This window comes from Oryx dammah, unplaced genomic scaffold, assembly GCF_014754425.2.
Source record: "Oryx dammah isolate SB20612 unplaced genomic scaffold, SCBI_Odam_1.1 HiC_scaffold_24, whole genome shotgun sequence".
Taxonomy (NCBI): domain Eukaryota; kingdom Metazoa; phylum Chordata; class Mammalia; order Artiodactyla; family Bovidae; genus Oryx; species Oryx dammah.
The window spans coordinates 28327947-28346364 of record NW_024070208.1 but is presented as its reverse complement, the minus strand read 5'-3'; the positions used below and the strand labels follow the sequence as shown (position 1 = coordinate 28346364).

Sequence of the window (18418 nt, the reverse complement as noted above, 5' to 3'; positions counted from 1 at the left end):
AGAGTTGTGAATCAAATGTCTTACTACTGACTTTATAGGAAAAGAAAAAAGTAAGTGCTGACCTACTAAACTAAAATGATGGTGAATTATGGGTTCCATTTTGTCTCAATAAGTCTCTCAGGAATCTGGCTCACCCGAGAATAGTTAGATGTGCCAACACTGAGGGTCCCCTATAGCTTAGGATACAGTCATAGTCCAAGTGAAGCTGGTTCTCAAATGGAGGAACTTAAGCAGAGTCAGACACTACTGAGCGACTTCACTTTCATGCATTGGAGAAGGAAATGGCAACCCACTCCGGTGTTCTTTCCTGGAGAATCCCAGGGACAGGGAAGCCTGGTGGGCTGCTGTCTATGGGGTCACACACAACTGAAGTGACTTAGCAACAGCAGCAGCAAACAGACTTGGAGGAGAAATTAAACAGAAATAAAGGACTGACTACCTTTATTCCCACCTTCCTTCTCCATGCTGCTTATCCACTTGATTAAGCAAGTGTAGTTTCAGTTGGGAGTTCTGATGTTGATATTTTGAAAGAAGTGTCCAGTGTTTAGTCATCAGGGAGACACCATCTACATTTTTGTTTAAATGGCAGAGCCAAAGAGAATTTCTTATATTTAAAAATGTATTAACAGAATACAGATAAATAGACAAACACAGATCCTTTGAGGATATTTTAGTGTTGAAAAGAATGGTGATTAACACTAGGAAGAATGAAATTTTTGTTGGATAAAAAAGAATTTTAGACATATGTTCTAAGCTGCCGAGAAAATTAAGCAGCAAATGACATCTGGGAAAAAAGGAACAAAAATAATATACTGTAAAAAGAAATGACAGAACCAAGGATAAACAGGAGCAGGAACATATTTCTGTTATGGAATGAAATTTATTATAAACAGCAAGAAGCAGAGTAAACTATTGAAAACGTAATCAGGAAGGTTTCTGTTGAACTTAAGGAAACCACATAGAACATGAGTATAGTGGGCAAAGAAAATATGCAGTTAAAGAGAATTGCAGATGGTGGAAAGTCATGATTGGTTTCTGTGGAGAAGACAACAGTATAATGGAAAGTGAAAAAATTTTAAATAATAGTAATGAATAATAAACATAATGAATGAAAACATGAATCTGGAAATGAGTACTCATGTTTTAGGAAGGTATTGAGGCTTACTGTGAATGGTGTCAGATTTGTGATCTCCAAAGAAGATTTAACTTTGGTACCAGGGACCAGGCTTGATCACTCAAGAGCTTTTGTGCTGCAGAGTTTTATTAACGTGAAAAAGGACAGAGAAAGCTTCTGACATATTCATCAGAAGGGGGACAGAGAGTGCCTCCCCTCAATAGTCTTATCAAGGCCTCATATACTTTTCCCAGACCCACTCTCACAACATATATCTTAAATTAGCAAGATTAGAACTAACAATAGAAAAGTCTTAAGAGACCCACTCCCATAACATACACATCTCAAGGTAACATGAATAGTCAGAAGGTTCCTGTTAAGAAGGACAAAAATATCCTCAGGCAAGATACATTGTTATATTGAGTAAGACAAAGAAAGTGAAAGTGAAGTTGCTCAGTCCTGTCCGACTCTTTGTGACCTGTGGACTGTAGCCCACCAAGCTCCTCCGTCCATGGGACTCTACAGGCAAGAATACTGGAGTGGGTTGCCATTTCCTTCTCCAGTAAGAGTAAGACAAAGCAGTGTAGAAAAAAGTTTCTCCTTTTCTTCTCCTTGAAAGCGCCAGAAACCTTTCTCCTTCTCAAGAGCTCTGGACCTCTTCCTCACTGATAGTCCTGGACTCCTCAGGATTTGCTCTCTCAATATCCTAATGGAATTTACTGAATTTTCAGAGATTCAGTTCTGTTCAGTTCAGTCGCTCAGTCGTTTCTGACTCTTTGGGACCCCATGCATCCCAGCACGCCAGGCCTCCCTGTCCGTCACCAACTCCCAGAGTTCACTTAGATTCATGTCCATCGAGTCAGTGATGCCATCCAACCATCTCATCCTCTGTCGTCCCCTTCTCCTCCTGCCCCCAATCCCTCCCAGCATCAGAGTCTTTTCCAGTGAGTCAACTCTTCACATGAGGTGGCCAAAGTACTGGAGTTTCAGCTTTAGCATCATTCCTTCCAAAGAAATCCCAGGGCTGATTTCCTTCAGAATGGACTGGTTGGATCTCCTTGCAGTCCAAGGGACTCTCAAGAGTCTTCTCCAACACCACAGTTCAAAAGCATCAATTCTTCAGTGCTCAGCTTTCTTCACAGTCCAACTCTCACATCCATACATGACTATTGGAAAAACCATAGCCTTGACTAGACGGACCTTAGTCGGCAAAGTAATGTCTCTGCTTTTGAATATACTATCTAGGTTGGTCATAAATTTCCTTCCAAGGAGTAAGCGTCTTTTAATTTCATGGCTGCAGTCACCATCTGCAGTGATTTTGGAGCCCCCCAAAATAAAGTCTGACACTGTTTCCACTGTTTCCCCATCTATTTCTCATGAAGTGATGGGACCGGATGCCATGATCTTCGTTTTCTGAACGTTGAGCTTTAAGCCAGCTGTTTCACTCTTTCCCTTTCATCAAGAGGCTTTTTAGTTCCTCTTCACTTTCTGCCATAAGGGTGGTGTCATCTGCATATCTGAGGTGATTGATATTTCTCCCAGCAATCTTGATTCCAGCTTGTGTTTCTTCCAGTTCAGCGTTTCTCATGATGTACTCTGCATATAAGTTATAAGCAGGGTGACAATATACAGCCTTGACATACTACTCCTTTTCCTATTTGGAACCAGTCTGTTGTTCCATGTCCAGTTCTAACTGTTGCTTCCTGACCTGCATACAGATTTCTCAAGAGGCAGGTCAGGTGGTCTGGTATTCCCATCTCTTTCAGAATTTTCCACAGTTTCTTGTGATCCACACAGTCAAAGGCTTTGGCATAGTCAGTAAAGCAGAAATAGATGTTTTTTTGGAACTCTGTTGATTTTTTGATGATTCAACGGATGTTGGCAATTTGATCTCTGGTTCCTGTGCCCTTTCTAAAACCAGTTTGAACATCAGGAAGTTCATGGTTCACGTATTACGCTGAAGCCTGGCTTGGAGAATTTTGAGGATTACTTTACTAACATGTGAGATGAGTGCAATTGTGTGGTAGTTTGAGCATTCTTTAGCATTGCCTTTCTTTGGGATTGGAATGAAAACTGACCTTTTCCAGTCCTGTGGCCACTGCTGAGTTTTCCAAATTTGCTGGCGTATTGAGTGCAGCACTTTCACAGCATCATCTTTTAGGATTTGAAATAGCTCTACTGGAATTCCATCACCTCCACTAGCTTTGTTTGTAGTGATGCTTTCTAAGGCCCACTTGACTTCACATTCCAGGATGTCTAGCTCTAGATGAGTGATCACACTGTCATGATTATCCAGCTTGTGAAGCTCTTTTTTGTTCAGTTCTTCTGTGTATTCTTGCCACCTCTTCTTAATATCTTCTGCTTCTGTTAGGTCCATACCATTTCTGTCCTTTATCGAGCCCATCTTTGCATGAAATGTTCTCTTGGTATCTCTAATTTTCTTGAAGAGATCTCTAGTCTTCCCCAATCTGTTCTTTTCCTCTGTTTCTTTGCATTGATCGCTAAAGAAGGCTTTCTTATCTCTTCTTGCTATTCTTTGGAACTCTGCATTCAGATGCTTATATCTTTCCTTTTCTCCTTTGCTTTTTGCTTCTCTTCTTTTCACAGCTATTTGTACGGCCTCCTCAGACAGCCATTTTGCTTTTTTGACTTTCTTTTCCATGGGGATGGTCTTGATCCCTGTCTCCTGTACAGTGTCCCAAACCTCATTCCATAGTTCATCAGGCACTCTATCTATCAGATCTAGGCCCTTAAATCTATTTCTCACTTCCACTGTATAACCATAAGGGATTTGATTTAGGTCATACCTGAATGGTCTACTGGTTTTCCCTACTGTCTTCATTTGAGTCTGAATTTGGTAATAAGGAGTTCATGATCTGAGCCACAGTCAGCTCTTGCTCTTGTTTTTGTTGACTGTATAGAGCTTCTCCATCTTTGACTGCAAAGAATGTAATCAATCTGATTTTGGTGTTGACCATCTGGTGATGTCCATGTGTAGAGTCTTCTCTTGTGTTGTTGGAAGAGGGTGTTTGCTATAACCAGTGCATTTTCTTGGCAAAACTCTATTAGTCTTTGCCCTGCTTCATTCTGCATTCCAAGGCCAAATTTGCCTGTTACTCCAGGTGTTTCTTGACTTCCTACTTTTGCATTGCAGTCCCCTATAATGAAAAGGACATCTTTTTTGGGTGTTAGTTCTAAAAGGTCTTGTAGGTCTTCATAGAACCATTCAACTTCAGCTTCTTCAGCGTTACTGGTTGGGGCATAGACTTGGATAACTGTGATATTGAATGGTTTGCCTTGGAAACGAACAGAGGTCATTCTGTCGTTTTTGAGATTGCATCCAAGTACTGCATTTCGGACTCTTTCGTTGACCATGATGGCTACTCCATTTCTTCTGAGGGTTTCCTGCCCGCAGTAGTAGATATAATGGTCATCTGAGTTAAATTCACCCATTCCAGTCCATTTTAGTTCACTGATTCCTCCTAGAATGTCAACGTTCACTCTTGCCATCTCTTGTTTGACCACTTCCAATTTGCCTTGATTCATGGACCTGACATTCCAGGTTCCTATGCAATATTGCTCTTTACAGCATTGGACCTTGCTTCTATCACCAGTCACATCCACAGCTGGGTATTGTTTTTGCTTTGGCTCCATCCCTTCATTCTTTCTGGAGTTATGTCTCCACTGATCTCCAGTAGCATATTGGGCACCTAATGACCTGGGGAGTTCCTCTTTTGGTATCCTATCATTTTGCCTTTTCATACTGTTCATGGCGTTCTCAAGGCAAGAATACTGAAGTGGTTTGCCATTCCCTTCTCCAGTGGACGACATTCTGTCAGACCTCTCCACCATGACCTGCCTGTCTTGGGTTGCCCCGTGAGCATGGCTTAGTTTCATTGAATTTGACAAGGTTGTGGTCCTAGTGTGATTAGATTGAGTAGTTTTCTGTGAGTATGCTTTCAGTGTGTCTGCCCTCTGATGCCCTTTTGCAACACCTACCATCTTACTTGGGTTTCTCTTACCGTGGGTGTGGGATATCTCTTCTCGGCTGCTCCAGCAAAGCGCAGCTGCTGCTCCTTACCTTGGATGAGGGGTATCTCCTCACTGCTGCCCTTCCTGACCTTCAATGTGGGATAGCTCCTCTAGGCCCTCCTGCGCCTGTGCAGCCCTATGGAAGTGATTTCATAAACATCAAGGGAAAAAAAAAAAGGTAAATCCTGTGTGGCAGAACAGTAATGGGGCTGACATTTCTTTTCAGCCACTTAAGATTTCCACAGTTAATGATTCAACAGTTATGAAGTTTGATCAGAAAATGAATGTAACTGAAGTTTTTCCTAATTAGCTAAGTTGTGCTAGGGCAAATGAAGGATTTTCTTTGGAATTCAAGGATTTAGAAAACATGTTATCCCCTTTTTATTGTGAGGTTGCTCTTTCTACTAAGTTGTCTGCCTTTTTCCCTTTATTCAGTTTTGCTTATGCCCTTAAATCAAACTTTTTGTTTTCTTATTTGCATATCTGATTGTCTTTTCTCACCATTTTAATTTCAGTATTCAAATTTTAGGTGTAGCTATATCTATGTTTTAGAGATCTGAAAATCTGAATTTTTAAGGGTGATGTAAATAAATTGGTTCAGGAAGAAAGAAGGGGAAAAAAAATCCTAATAGGCTATAATTATAAAAGAATTTCAGAAAATTACCCTGTAATAATAATAATAAGGGCCAATAAAAGTTATGTTAAAGGGGGTATTTCAAATATATATATATATATATATAAACCACATAGAAATTCTAAATCATTTTAATTGTTCCAGGCATGAGGGGGAAAGGAAAGCATTTAGATATAAAGCCAAGGTAACTAGTAGAAATGCTGCTGCTGCTGCTAAGTCGCTTCAGTTGTGTCAGACTCTGTGTGACCCCATAGACGGCAGCCCGCCAGGCTCATCCATCCATGGGATTTTCCAGGCAAGAGTACTGGAGTGGGGTGCCATTGCCTTCTCTGAGTAGGAATGCTAAAACCCGATAAAAGATATCTCTCCAAAAGAAAACTGAGACAAATTTTATTGATATTGATGAAAATTGAATGCAAAAAGAGAATTTACTATAGTAAAAGAAGAATACAATATGGCCAAATGTTGGTTAATTCCACGAATACAAAAAGGGTTACTGTTAGAAGAGAACCCGATGATAATGTTATAATTCATTATATAAATGAGTAAAAGGGAGAGGCCACACAATAGACCTTTTTGACAGATGCTGAAAGGGCTTCCAATAAAAAGGAAAATCAGTTTACTTACAGTTAAACCCAGCAAAACAGGATTTTAATGGCCTTCATACTTATCAAAACAATGAAAGTGAAAGTGAAGTAGCTCAGTCTTGTCTGAGCGACTCCATGGACTATAGCCTACCAGGCTCCTCCGTCCATGGAATTTTCCAGGCAAGAGTACTGGAGTGGGTTGTCGTTTCCTTCTCCAAATATCTCAAAGCAATATCTACCAATATCTACCACCATATGATAAAACACAAGCATTCCCAGTAAAATCAGGAGCAGGATGAGAAAATACACTAACTCTGCCATGATTTAACATTGTTTTGAAAGCACTAGCCAATATAATTACATCAGAAAATAAAATTAGAAGGTACAGTTGTTGGAAAAGAGGAAGCAAAGTTATCATATTTCTAAGAGAAAAATCCAGGAGAATCAACTGCAGAACTACTAAAAACAAGATGGCCATAATGAGTATCTAGAAGTCCAAGGCTCTCTTTATATCCCACTAATAATCATTTAGAAAATATTATAGGAGTAAAAAAATCTGAAGATTTAAAAGTCAAGAGTATGAGAAATTTACAACACTGTACTATCCCTATAGTAGTGAGGAGTATAATATTTAACAAAGAAATTAGTCAGGAAAACTTAAGTCACTGAATAAGTAATTGGCAAGCAGTTTTAAAAAGAAAAAATAATGTAGACTGCTTACTTGATATTGATATTACATATATTCTGGATGAGCCAGAGTTTCTTTATTTAATAATCTAAGATTTTATTTAAAAACTTTGAAATTTATGATGATTTTATGTATATATAATGAATTATTAAAAGTATTAGTAACCAGTTCTTTTTTTCTTCTTAATTTTATTATTGAAGGATAATTGCTTTACAGAAGTTTGTTGTTTTCTGTTGAACCTCAACATGAATCAGCCATAGGTATATATATATCCCCTCCCTTTTGAACCTTCCTCCCATCTCCCTCCCCATCCCACCCCTCTAGGTTGCTACAGAGCCCCTGTTTGAGTTTCCTGAGCCACACAGCAAATTCCTGTTGGCTATCAATTTTACACATGGTGATGTAAGTGCCCATGTTACTCTTCCCATGCATCTCACCCCCTCCTCCCTTCTCCCCATGTCCATAAGTCTATTCTCTGTGTCTGTTTCTCCATTGCTGCCCTATAAATAAATTCTGCAGTACCATTTTTCTAGATTCCGTACATGTGTTAGAATGCAATATTTATCTTTCTCTTTCTGGCTCACTTCAGTCTGTGTAATAGGCTCTAGGTTCATCCACTTCATCAGAACTGACTCAAATGCGTTTCTTTTTATGGCTGAGTATTATTCCATTGTGTATATGTACCACAACTTCTTTATCCATTCATCTGTCGATGGGCATCTAGGTTGCTTCCATGTTCTAGCTATTGTAAATAAATAGTGCTGCACTGAACAGTGGGATATATGTGTCTTTTTCAGTTTTCATTTCGTCAGGCTAATATGCCTAGAAGTGCGATTGCTGGGTAATATGATGGTTTTATTTCTAGTTTTTTAAGCATTCTTCATACCATCTTCCACAGTGACTATCAATTTACATTCGCACCAACAGTGCAAGAGTGTTCCCTTTTCTCTGCACCCTCTCCAGCGTTTATTGTTTGTAGACTTTTTGATGATGGCCATTCTGACTGGTGTGAGGTGATATGTCATGGTAGTTTTGATTTGCATTTCTCTAATAATGTGCAATGTTGAGCATCTTTTCATGTGTTTGTTAACCATCTGTATGTCGTCTTTGGAGAAATGTATGTTTAGGTCTTTTTCCCACTTTTTGATTGGGTTGTTTGTTTTTCTGACAGATTTGTATGAGCTGCGTGTATATTTTGGAAAGTAATCCTTTGTCAGTTGTTTCATTTGCTATTATTTTCTCCCATTCTGAGGCTTATCTTTTCAGTTTGCTTATCGTTTCCTTTGCTCTGCAAAAGCTTTTAAATTTAATCAGGTCCCACTTGTTTACTTTTGTTTTTATTTCCATTACTCTAGGAGGTGGGTCATAGAGGATCTTGCTTTGATTTCTGTCGAGTGTTCTGCCTATGTTTTCCTCTAAAAGTTTTATAGTTTCTGGTCTTAGGTTTAGGTCTTTCATCCATTTTGAGTTTATCTTTATGTATGGTGTTAGGAAGTGTTCTAATTTCATTCTTTTACCTGTAGCTATCTAGTTTTCCCAGCACCATTTATTGAAAGGACTGTCTTTGCCTCATTGTATATTCTTGCCTCATTGGTCAAAAATAAGGTTCCCATAGTTGCATGGGTTTATTTCTGGGCTTTCTGTCTTGTTCGATTGGTCTATATTTCTGTCTATATGTCTTGGAAGATTGGTCTTTTCTAAGAATCTATTTCTTTCAGTTTATCCATTTTATTGCCATGCTGCTTCTGCTGCTGCTAAGTCACTTCAGTCGTGTTCAGCTCTGTGTGACCCCATAAATGGCAGCTCACTAGGCTCCACCATCCCTGGGATTCTCCAGGCAAGAACACTGGAGTGGGTTGCCATTTCCTTCTCCAGTGTATGAAAGTGAAAAGTGAAAGTGAAGTCGCTCAGTCGTGTCTGACTCTTAGCGACCCCATGGACTGCAGCCTACCAGGGTCCTCCGTCCATGGGGTTTTCCAGGCAAGAGTACTGGAGTGGGGTGCCATTGCCATATAGTTGTTCATAATAGTCTCTTATCATCCTTTGTATTTCTATATTGTTTCTTGTAACCTCTCGTTTTTCATTTCTAATTTTGTTGATTTGATTCTTCTGTTTTTTTCTTGAGTCTGGCAAAAGGTTTGTCAATTTTGTTTATCTTCTCAAAAACCAACTTTTAGTGTTATTAATCTGTAGTATTGTTTCTTTCGTTTCTTTTTCATTTATTTCTGCTCTCATCCTTATGATTTCTTTCCTTTTACTAATTTTGGTTTGTTTTGTTGTTCTTTTTTCCCCAGTTGTTTTAAGTGTAAAGATAGGTTGTGTATTAGATGTTTTTCTTGTTTCTTGAGGTAGAATTATATTACTATAAACTTCCCTCTTAGAATTGCTTTTGCTGCATCCCATAGGTTTTGTATTGTCGTGTTTTCATTGTCATTTGTTTCTAGAAATTTCTTCATTTCCCTTTTGATTTCTTCAATAACCTGTTGGTTATTTAGAAACATGTTGTTTAATCTCGATGAGTTTATGTTTCTTACAGTTTTTTTCCTTGTAATTGATACGTAGTCTCATAGTATTGTGATCGGAGAAGATGCTTGATATGATTTCAGTTTTCTTAAATTTACTGAGTCTTGATTTGTGACCCAAGATGTGGTCTATCCTGGAAAATGTTCTATGTGCACTTGAGAAGAAGGTGTATTCTTCTGTGTTTGAGTGAAATGTCCTGAAGATATCAGTGAGATCTGTCTCATCTAATGTATCATTTAAGACTTGTGTTTCCTTATTAGTTCATTTAAGACTTGTGTTTCCTTGTTAGTTTTCTGTCCTGATGAGCTGTCCATTGGTGTGAGTGGGGTGTTAAAGTCTTCAGCTATTATTGTTTTACTGTCAGTTTCTCCTTTTATGTCTGTTAGTGTTTGTCTCATGTATTGAGGTGCTCCTATGTTGGGTGCATAGGTATTTACAATTGTTATGTCTTCCTCTTGGATTGATCCCTTGATCGTTAGGTAGTGTACTTCCTTATCTCTTATAAAATTCTTTATTTTAAGGTCTGTTTTGTCTGGTACGAGGATTGCTACTCCAGCTTTCTTTTGCTTCCCATTTGCATGGAATATATTTTTCTATCCTCTCACTTTCAATCTATATGTGTCTTGAGGTCTAAAGTGGGTATCTTGTAGACAGAATATATATGGGTCTTGTTTTTGTATCCATTCAGCCAGTCTGTGTCTCTTGGTTGGAGCATTTAATCCATTTACATTTAAATTACTGATACATATGTTCTTATTGCCATTTTCTTGTTTGGGGTTGGTTTTGTAGATCTTTTTTCTTCTCTTGTATTTCTGGACTATATAAGTCCCTTTAACATTTGTTGTAAAACTGGTTTGGTGATACTGAAGAACTTTGGGTGGTTTTGAAGACCTTTCTACTGTTATGTCCAACCCATTTTTCTGTGATACTATTGGTATTTTCATTATCTGTTTGTAGGTGTTTACACTTCATGGATATTTACCATTTCTCTGTAACAAGAAATACAAAATTTCCCTTCAATTGGTCACTTTTTATTATATTTTACTGTTATCTTTTCTGTGACTGCTGTTATTATAATGAATTATTTATCTCTGATTGTTTTTTAAACTGGAACACTGAGTTGGGCAAGGAGAATTCAGAAGTTATTTCCACTGTGAAATAAATGCATAATAGTTGAACCAAGAGAGCTTGCCTTATTCAGGATTTTAAGTTTTTATATAATGAAGTGATATGATACATCAGTGTTCTTCCAGGTAGCTAGATGACCCATTCCCTGCCTCTTTAACTGTGGTCAAGTGTTGCTTTACTAGAGTGATCTTCTGTAGGCACCATATGTAAAATTGTAACACTGTCACAAACTTAGGCCTGTTCCCTATGCTGTCCTCTTTTTCTTCTCTCCCACTCCCCTCCCCCCACCTTATAGGAGTTACCACAATTTAACCTAACAGATGTTTTGCTGACTTAATGTGTTATCATTTAGCTTATCCCTAATATGCTGGTAGAATGAATGCACCAATTTGGAACTTTAAATAATGCCTGGCATTACAGCAAGTACTCAATTTGTACTGATTAAATGATCAGATTTCCCCTCATATAGATTTTTTGCAGATAGATTAAAAGATCAACTGGAAGAGGAAGAGACTTGAGAAAGAAGGAGCAATTTAAGTCCCATTATGGTGGTCTTACGTGTAATGTAGCAAAAGCTTAGCTGAAGTAATAGCAATGATAATAAAATAGAAAAGGCTAATGGAAATGACATTAAAAAGAAGAAATGGGTTACCATTCTTGTTTGTATTTATAACTAATAAATAAAAAGGAAAAATTATTTGTATTTGTATTATATTTTAATATAGATGTTTATAAAGCAAAATTATAGATGATTGAAAATGAGTGAGTAGATGCTGTGACTTTTGTTTCTTTTGTTCTTACAAAACATTACTTTAAAAATACAAGCATTAAAGTATCTAGTGGAAGTCATAATGATTTTTCTGGTGTATTGTTTTTCTGTAATTTTTTTTTTTAGAGCTTTGCTTCCTGTTTTACATCACAAATCTAAAAAAGGACCCCCCCGTCAAGCCAAATACGCTATTCATTGTATCCATGCGATATTTTCTAGTAAAGAAACCCAGTTTGCACAGATATTTGAGGTAAAAAGAAAAAATTTTTTTTGTTTCATGTTATTGTTAAAAAATATGAATGAGTTTACAGAATGTTCACGTTTGGAGATGTATCATTTTGTAATTTTCCAAATTTGAATCAGTATAATCAATATTAATGACTGGTTAAAATTTGAAAATATCTGATGATTCAGCTTTTTAATGCTAGCTCATTCAGAAATCAAGCAGTTGTATAATAGTTTTGATGTTACTTTATACATTTAGTATTAGGAAACTTTTTTCATTAGTAAGTAATTACATATAAAATCATAGTTACTTATAGTAGGTAATAGGTGATTATTCTATCAGTTTACAGATTTTGGAAGTTTGATTTCTATATATGAAATACTACTGAAGTGTGTGGGGTTTTATACATGAATAATAATTTGTAATTAAGGTTAAATGAATTTGTACTTTAATGACTGACCTAATTTCATATTAGATTAAAATGTGCCTTTTCCTTTGCAGGGCATGTGATCCACACCCAAAGATCCTTGATAGTTGGTGCTCTCCAAAACACCCATAGCAGTTTAGGTCCATGCCAGATGATTATGGGCAGGACCAAATATCAAGGACCTTTTGGTGTGGTCCAGATGTCTCTTGGAAGCTTTTGAGCAGGACCAAATATGAACAAATATCAAGGACCTTTTGTGTAGACCAAATGTCTTACTGGGTGTATTGGGACAGGGCCAAATACCTACTGACTGTCTTTTCAGCATGTATTTTATTTTTTCTGTACTTTGAATTACCAGTACCCTTTCTAAGTATGGCAATTTCTAAGCTAGATTAGATATTATAATCTAGCTTTAGCCTTCTTACTGCAAATAGAAGCTAAACAGAAAATTTATAAAAATCTTGTAGTTATAGTCTAGGAGCCTTGAATGAAGTCAAAACAATTTGGAAATTATGCTGAAACTAACCCACCGTAAATACACAGACTTGCTGTCTATTTTAGAAGTATTTATACTAATTTTGTCATATTTTCATGATTTATATTAAAGGTGGAGTAAAAGAGGAAGAAAAGTTTTCTGTATCAAACAGCATCTTAGCTATAGATACTCAATCATAATATAATTTAAAAATTGAGGTGGAGGTATATTCTGTAGTCTTTAATTCTTTAATAAGAGGATGACTTCAGTGGACTCATGTTGATTTCTAGAAAGCTTTTTATTTTTCCTTGAATAATCTTTTTGTTCCCTCCAATGATGAGGAGGAAAATGCTGATAATAGCTTGACTTTATTGGTTACTTTACAAGAACCTACCTGGTAATCCTTCTCCTATAACATAGAAGATTGGCTGGCTTTCTGAGGAAAGGTTTCACAGACACATCTAACCTTTATCAGATTACTGTTAATCCAGAGCTGCTGCTGTTGCTAAGTCACTTCAGTCATGTCTGACTCTGTGCTGCCCCATAGACGGCAGCCCACCAGGCTCCCCTGTCCCTGGGATTCTCTAGGCAAGAACACTGGAGTGGGTGCCGTTTCCTTCTCCAGTGCATGAAAGTGAAAGGTGAAAGTCAAGTCACTCAGTCGTGTCCGACTCTTAGCGACCCCATGGGCTGCAGCCTACCAGCCTCTGTCCATGGGAATTTTCCAGGCAAGAGTACTGGAGTGGGGTGCCCTTGCCTTCTCTGGTTAATTCAGAGACTGATCATTAATTTTGTTTTTTCAGAAATGATTTTAATATCTTATTGTGGAAAATTGTCACACAATATAATAAATGAGTTGGAAAAAAGTACACTGTCAGTGATGTGTTTCTAATGTAAACAAGTTATCACTTAGATGTGCAATGGAGGTATTGAGGGAAGTCATCAAGAACAGCAAGAAGTACTGTCATTACTTTTGATTAAATGAAGCTTTTCATATTGCCCCACTGTGTTGGAAAAGAACAGTTTTGTGTTGTTTTTTAAAGCCTAGAATGCTTGGTGTTCAGTATAGGAGGATACCTACACGTTAATCTCAACCCCATTTCCCCAGCCACCCAGTTTCTTTTCTCAGAGGTAGCCAGTGTTACCAGTTTCTAATGTACTTTTCAGGAGATATTTTATTCTTATACAAGTAATATAAATACACAAAACACATCTTTTGTCCCCTTCCCCCTCTCCTTATGCCAATGATAGTGTGCTATAGCCACTCTTCTGATTATCATATTTTAAAAATTGAGCAATATATTTTAGGTATCAACTTATGTGAGTAAATAATCAGTCTCCTTCTTCTGTTATAGAAAAATGAATATTAAAATAATATTTTTATTTTACTATGAGTAATAAAATAGTTTTATTAGTTATAGTACTTAATATTTGATGCTGTAAAAATCCACAAAAACGCTTGTAACTATCCATAATGAAAGCTTATTTCTTGCTCGTGATAAAAGTCCATTTGGGTGTTTTGATTGCATTCTATTCAGTGTTTTAGCCACACAGACCCTTTTTGATTAGTGGCTTCTCTGTCCTGGTGGCTCAGACGGTAAAGCGTCTGCCTGTAATGCGGGAGACCTGGGTTCGATCCCTGGGTCAGGAAGATCCCCTGGAGAAGGAAAGGCAATCCACTCCAGTACTCTCGCCTGGAAAATTCCATGGACAGAGGAGCATGGTGGACTACAGTCTATGGGGTCGCAAAGAGTCAGACATGACTGAGCAACTTCACTTTCTTTCACTTTTACTTTCTCTCTTTGTGTCCCATTGGATCCTTTGTATTAAGCCACCAGTGAGTAAAGAGAAAGAAAATGTGGAGAAGATACACTGTTCATGTCTGCCTCAGTTCAGGCATGGCATACCTTACTTCCATCCCCATTCTGGTAACCAGAACTTCTGACTGCACATAGAAGCATCCTTATGCCCAGAAAGTAGAATAGAAGTAGGTATTGATGAGCCAAAATGGCTACCCACTCCAGTTTCTTGGCTGGAGAATTCCATGGACTGAGGAACCTCATTGGCTACAGTCCATGCAGTCACAAAGAGTTGTACATGACTGAGCAACTTTCAGCAGCTGCTGACATATGCAATCATAAAATATATGATACATGATTCTTCATATTGAAATGTTTCTTTACCTACCTCTAAAATATAATTTGGGAAAAACTGAAAGTACTTAAATATGATGCCTTCTAGTCAATAAAAGTTGTCAGTAAAAGTTAAATGTAACTTGAACCACTGCTTATACCATGTATTGGAACTTGTGTGGTTTTAGCATTTGTAGATGATACATGTCATGTGACTAGTGTATTTGCATGTTTATGGAGTTAATCATTTTCCTTTCCTCACTTTCAGCCTCTGCATAAGAGCCTAGATCCGAGCAACCTGGAGCATCTCATCACACCACTGGTGACTATTGGTCACATTGCTCTCCTTGCACCAGATCAGTTTGCTGCTCCTTTGAAGTCTTTGGTAGCTACTTTCATTGTGAAGGATCTTCTGATGAATGATCGGGTAATTTATGTTTTCTAGATATGTATTCTTCATAATGCTATCTTCTAAAATTTTATGCAACAAAGAGAGAAGTGAAATGATGTAAATAGCACTTCAGTTTGGTTTATATGTTTTTAGCTTTTCCCATCTTTTTACCATGTTGCATCTTCATTATAAGTGAAACAACATTGAAACATCTCTTTAGTTGAGCACAAGGCTATGACCTGGAATGCTTTCCTTGATAAATACAAGATATCACTGGATTCTGTCTCTTTCAACTTTATAGGGATGTAAGTTTTGTAATGACATCTATTTTTTAAATATGTGAAGATTGACAGGTTAGTTTGCAGTATGGTTGTCATGATAGTAGTTGTTACATTTCATACATACAATAGAGAATTAAAAAATCCCTGAGGGTAAATACTAGGGGAAAAAAAGAGTGATTTTCTGTCTCCTTTGTGTGAATATTTGGGGCAGGGTAAGTTTGGGTGTCTTCGAGAATTGACCCCTACAGTCATGTGGAGTTTTATGCATGGGTTTGTATATTTTTAGATATACATATGTGTAAAAAAGAATACTGTAAAACTAGGATTTTCAGAATGGTAAATGAGCGCTGGTTTCAGATTAAAGTTACCAGCTGTATTAGCCCCTAACAAAGGTAGGCCTGTTCTATGATGCTTTGAGGCAAGCATTGACTTCTCTCTGGCTGTTAAAGTTCTACAATGCATCTTATTCCAATAGGAGATTGTTTTCTGTGTTGAAAATCTGTTTAGCATAGCCACCTTAATTAACGATCTAAGCTAGATGTTCTGGATAACTTGCTGCAACTTCAGCATAAGTACTTGCTGCTCCACCTTATACTTCTATATCATAGAGATGGCTTCTTAAGTATTATGAACTAATCTCTGCTAGCCTGAGATTTTCCTTTTGGATCCTCCTTAGCTCTCTCAGTCTTCATAGAATTGAAAAGAGTTACAGCCTTGCTCTGGATCAGGCTTTGGCTTAAGGGAATGTTGGGCTGGTTTGATCTCCCCTCCAGTCCATTAAACTTTCTCCATATCAGCAATAAGTGTGTTTTGCTTTCTTGTCATTCACATTTTCACCAGAGTAGCACTATTAGTTTCCTTCAAGAATTTATCCTTCACATTCACAACTTGGCCCAAGAGGTTTAATTTTCAGCTGGTAGTAGCTTTTGACATGCCTTCATCACTAGGCATTATCATTTCTAGCTTTTCATATGAAGTTGAGAGATGTGCAGTGCTTCCTTTCACTTGAACATGCACAACCCATGATAGGTTTGCTAATTTTCCCAATTTCTGTGGTGTTGTATCTTAGGGAATAGGGTGGCCTGAGGAGAGAAGGAGAGATGGGGAAAAGGCCAGTCAGAACACACATGTTTACTGATTAAGTTCATTGTATTAATGGGTGTGATTCATGACACCTCAAAACAGTTATAATAGTACCATTAAAGATCTCTAGTCACTTATCACCATAACAGATGTAATAATAGTGAAATCATTTGGAATACTGCAAGAATTATGAAAATGTGACAGAGATATGAAGTGAGCAAATGCTGTTGGAAAAATAACACTGATAGAAACTTGACACGAACCTTCAATTTGTAGAAAATGCAGTATTTGTGAAGCCTATTGAGACAATTTTTGTGTGTATACAAAAAGTATGTCAGACAGCTGGATTACAGTAAAAAATAAAATTTGTATATTTAGAGTTTGTAATTAGGATCTACAGTAAGATAGGAAAGAGAATATGAAACAGAAATAGTATTTGAAGTGATAATGCCAGAAAAATTTTCAAAATTTATGAAAGACATCAAAGCTATACATTCAAAAAGAGATACAAACCCCAAGTAGGATCAGTATAACACAAAGCTCACTAGATACATCACAGTAAAACTAGAACCAATCAAAATAGAAAGGATTAAAAGCATTTATGCAAAAAGACAGAAAGCCTTCCAGGGAACAAGACTGTCATCTGACTTCAAGAGAAAAGATTAGAAAATGGAAGATAATGGAATAATATCTTCAAATTATTGAGTGGAAGAAAAGTACCAATCTGGAATTCTAAACCTGGAGAAAATATCCTTTAAAAAGGGAATGCAACATAAACACATTTTCAGACAAAAACTGAGAGAATGAGAGGAAATATTTGCAAATCATGTATCTAATATGTCCATATTGTATAAATCACATGTAGAATAAATTAATGGCAGAAAAAGAGTTTGATTAAAAAATAGGCAGAGGTGACGTTTTTCCAAAGAATGCAAACAGGTCATCAGTAATTGTATAAAAAGTGCTCAACATCAGTAATCACCAGAGAAATGCAAATCAAAACCACAAAAAGATAGGACTTCACTTTTCTTAGAATGACTAATATAAAGTAGACAGATAATAAGTGTTGGTGAAGATGTGAAGAGAACGAACCCTTTTGTACTGTTGGTGTGAATGTAAATAGATACAGCCACCATGAAAAACAGTATGGAGAGTCTTCCAAAAAATTAAAAATAGGAAAGAAAAATAAACAGAAGCACCACATGATCCGGTAATAAATACTTCAGATTATTTATCTGAAGGAAATGCGAACACTAAATCAAAAAGATCTCTGCACCCCCATGTTCAATGCAGCATTATTTATAGCAGTCAAGACATGGAAGCAGCCGAAGTGTCCATCTAATGGATGAATGGATAGAGAAAAAGTGGTGGATATATACAATGTAATATTGATCAGTCATTAAAGGAAAAAAATCCTGCCATTTGTAACAGCATGGATGAACCTTGAGGACATTATGCTAAATTAAATAGACAAAGATGAATACTGTGTGATGTTCCTTACGTGCAGTATCAAATTCAAAAAAAACCCCAAATAACAGCAACAAAAACTCTCAAACTCATAGATACAGAGATCCAGTGGTAGTTGTCAGAGGCTAGGGATGAAGGATGTGTGAATTGGGTAAAGGAATTCTAAAGGTACAGACTTCCAGTTAGAAAATAAGTCAAGGAATGTAATGTACAGCATGGTGACTATTGTTATTAATACTGCCTGATAAAACTGAAAGTTTCTGCTGAGAGTAGGTCTGAAAATGTCTCATCATAGGAAAATAATTGTAGCTGTGTTGTGATGGGTGATCACTAGACTTACTGTGGTGATCATTTCACAATATATTTGTCAAATGCCAATTATATCCTTTTTAAAAAGAATTATTAATTTGAAAAAAAATGAAAAATGAACCTGCAGAATGGGAGAAAATATTTGAAAAATC

At 37.0% G+C, this 18418-nt stretch overlaps 1 protein-coding gene across 6 annotated transcripts in view; it reads left to right on the top strand.

The window, feature by feature from the left end:
• The window catches only part of PDS5B (PDS5 cohesin associated factor B), a 184831-nt gene that overhangs the window by 121479 nt on the left and 44934 nt on the right, over positions 1–18418 (top strand). For all 6 annotated transcript variants that reach the window (XM_040267109.1, XM_040267107.1, XM_040267106.1 and 3 more), the window contains exons 20-21: positions 11602–11725; positions 15004–15162. In XM_040267109.1, the coding sequence (XP_040123043.1) occupies positions 11602–11725; positions 15004–15162 (283 nt within the window). The remainder of the gene's footprint in view (positions 1–11601; positions 11726–15003; positions 15163–18418) is intronic.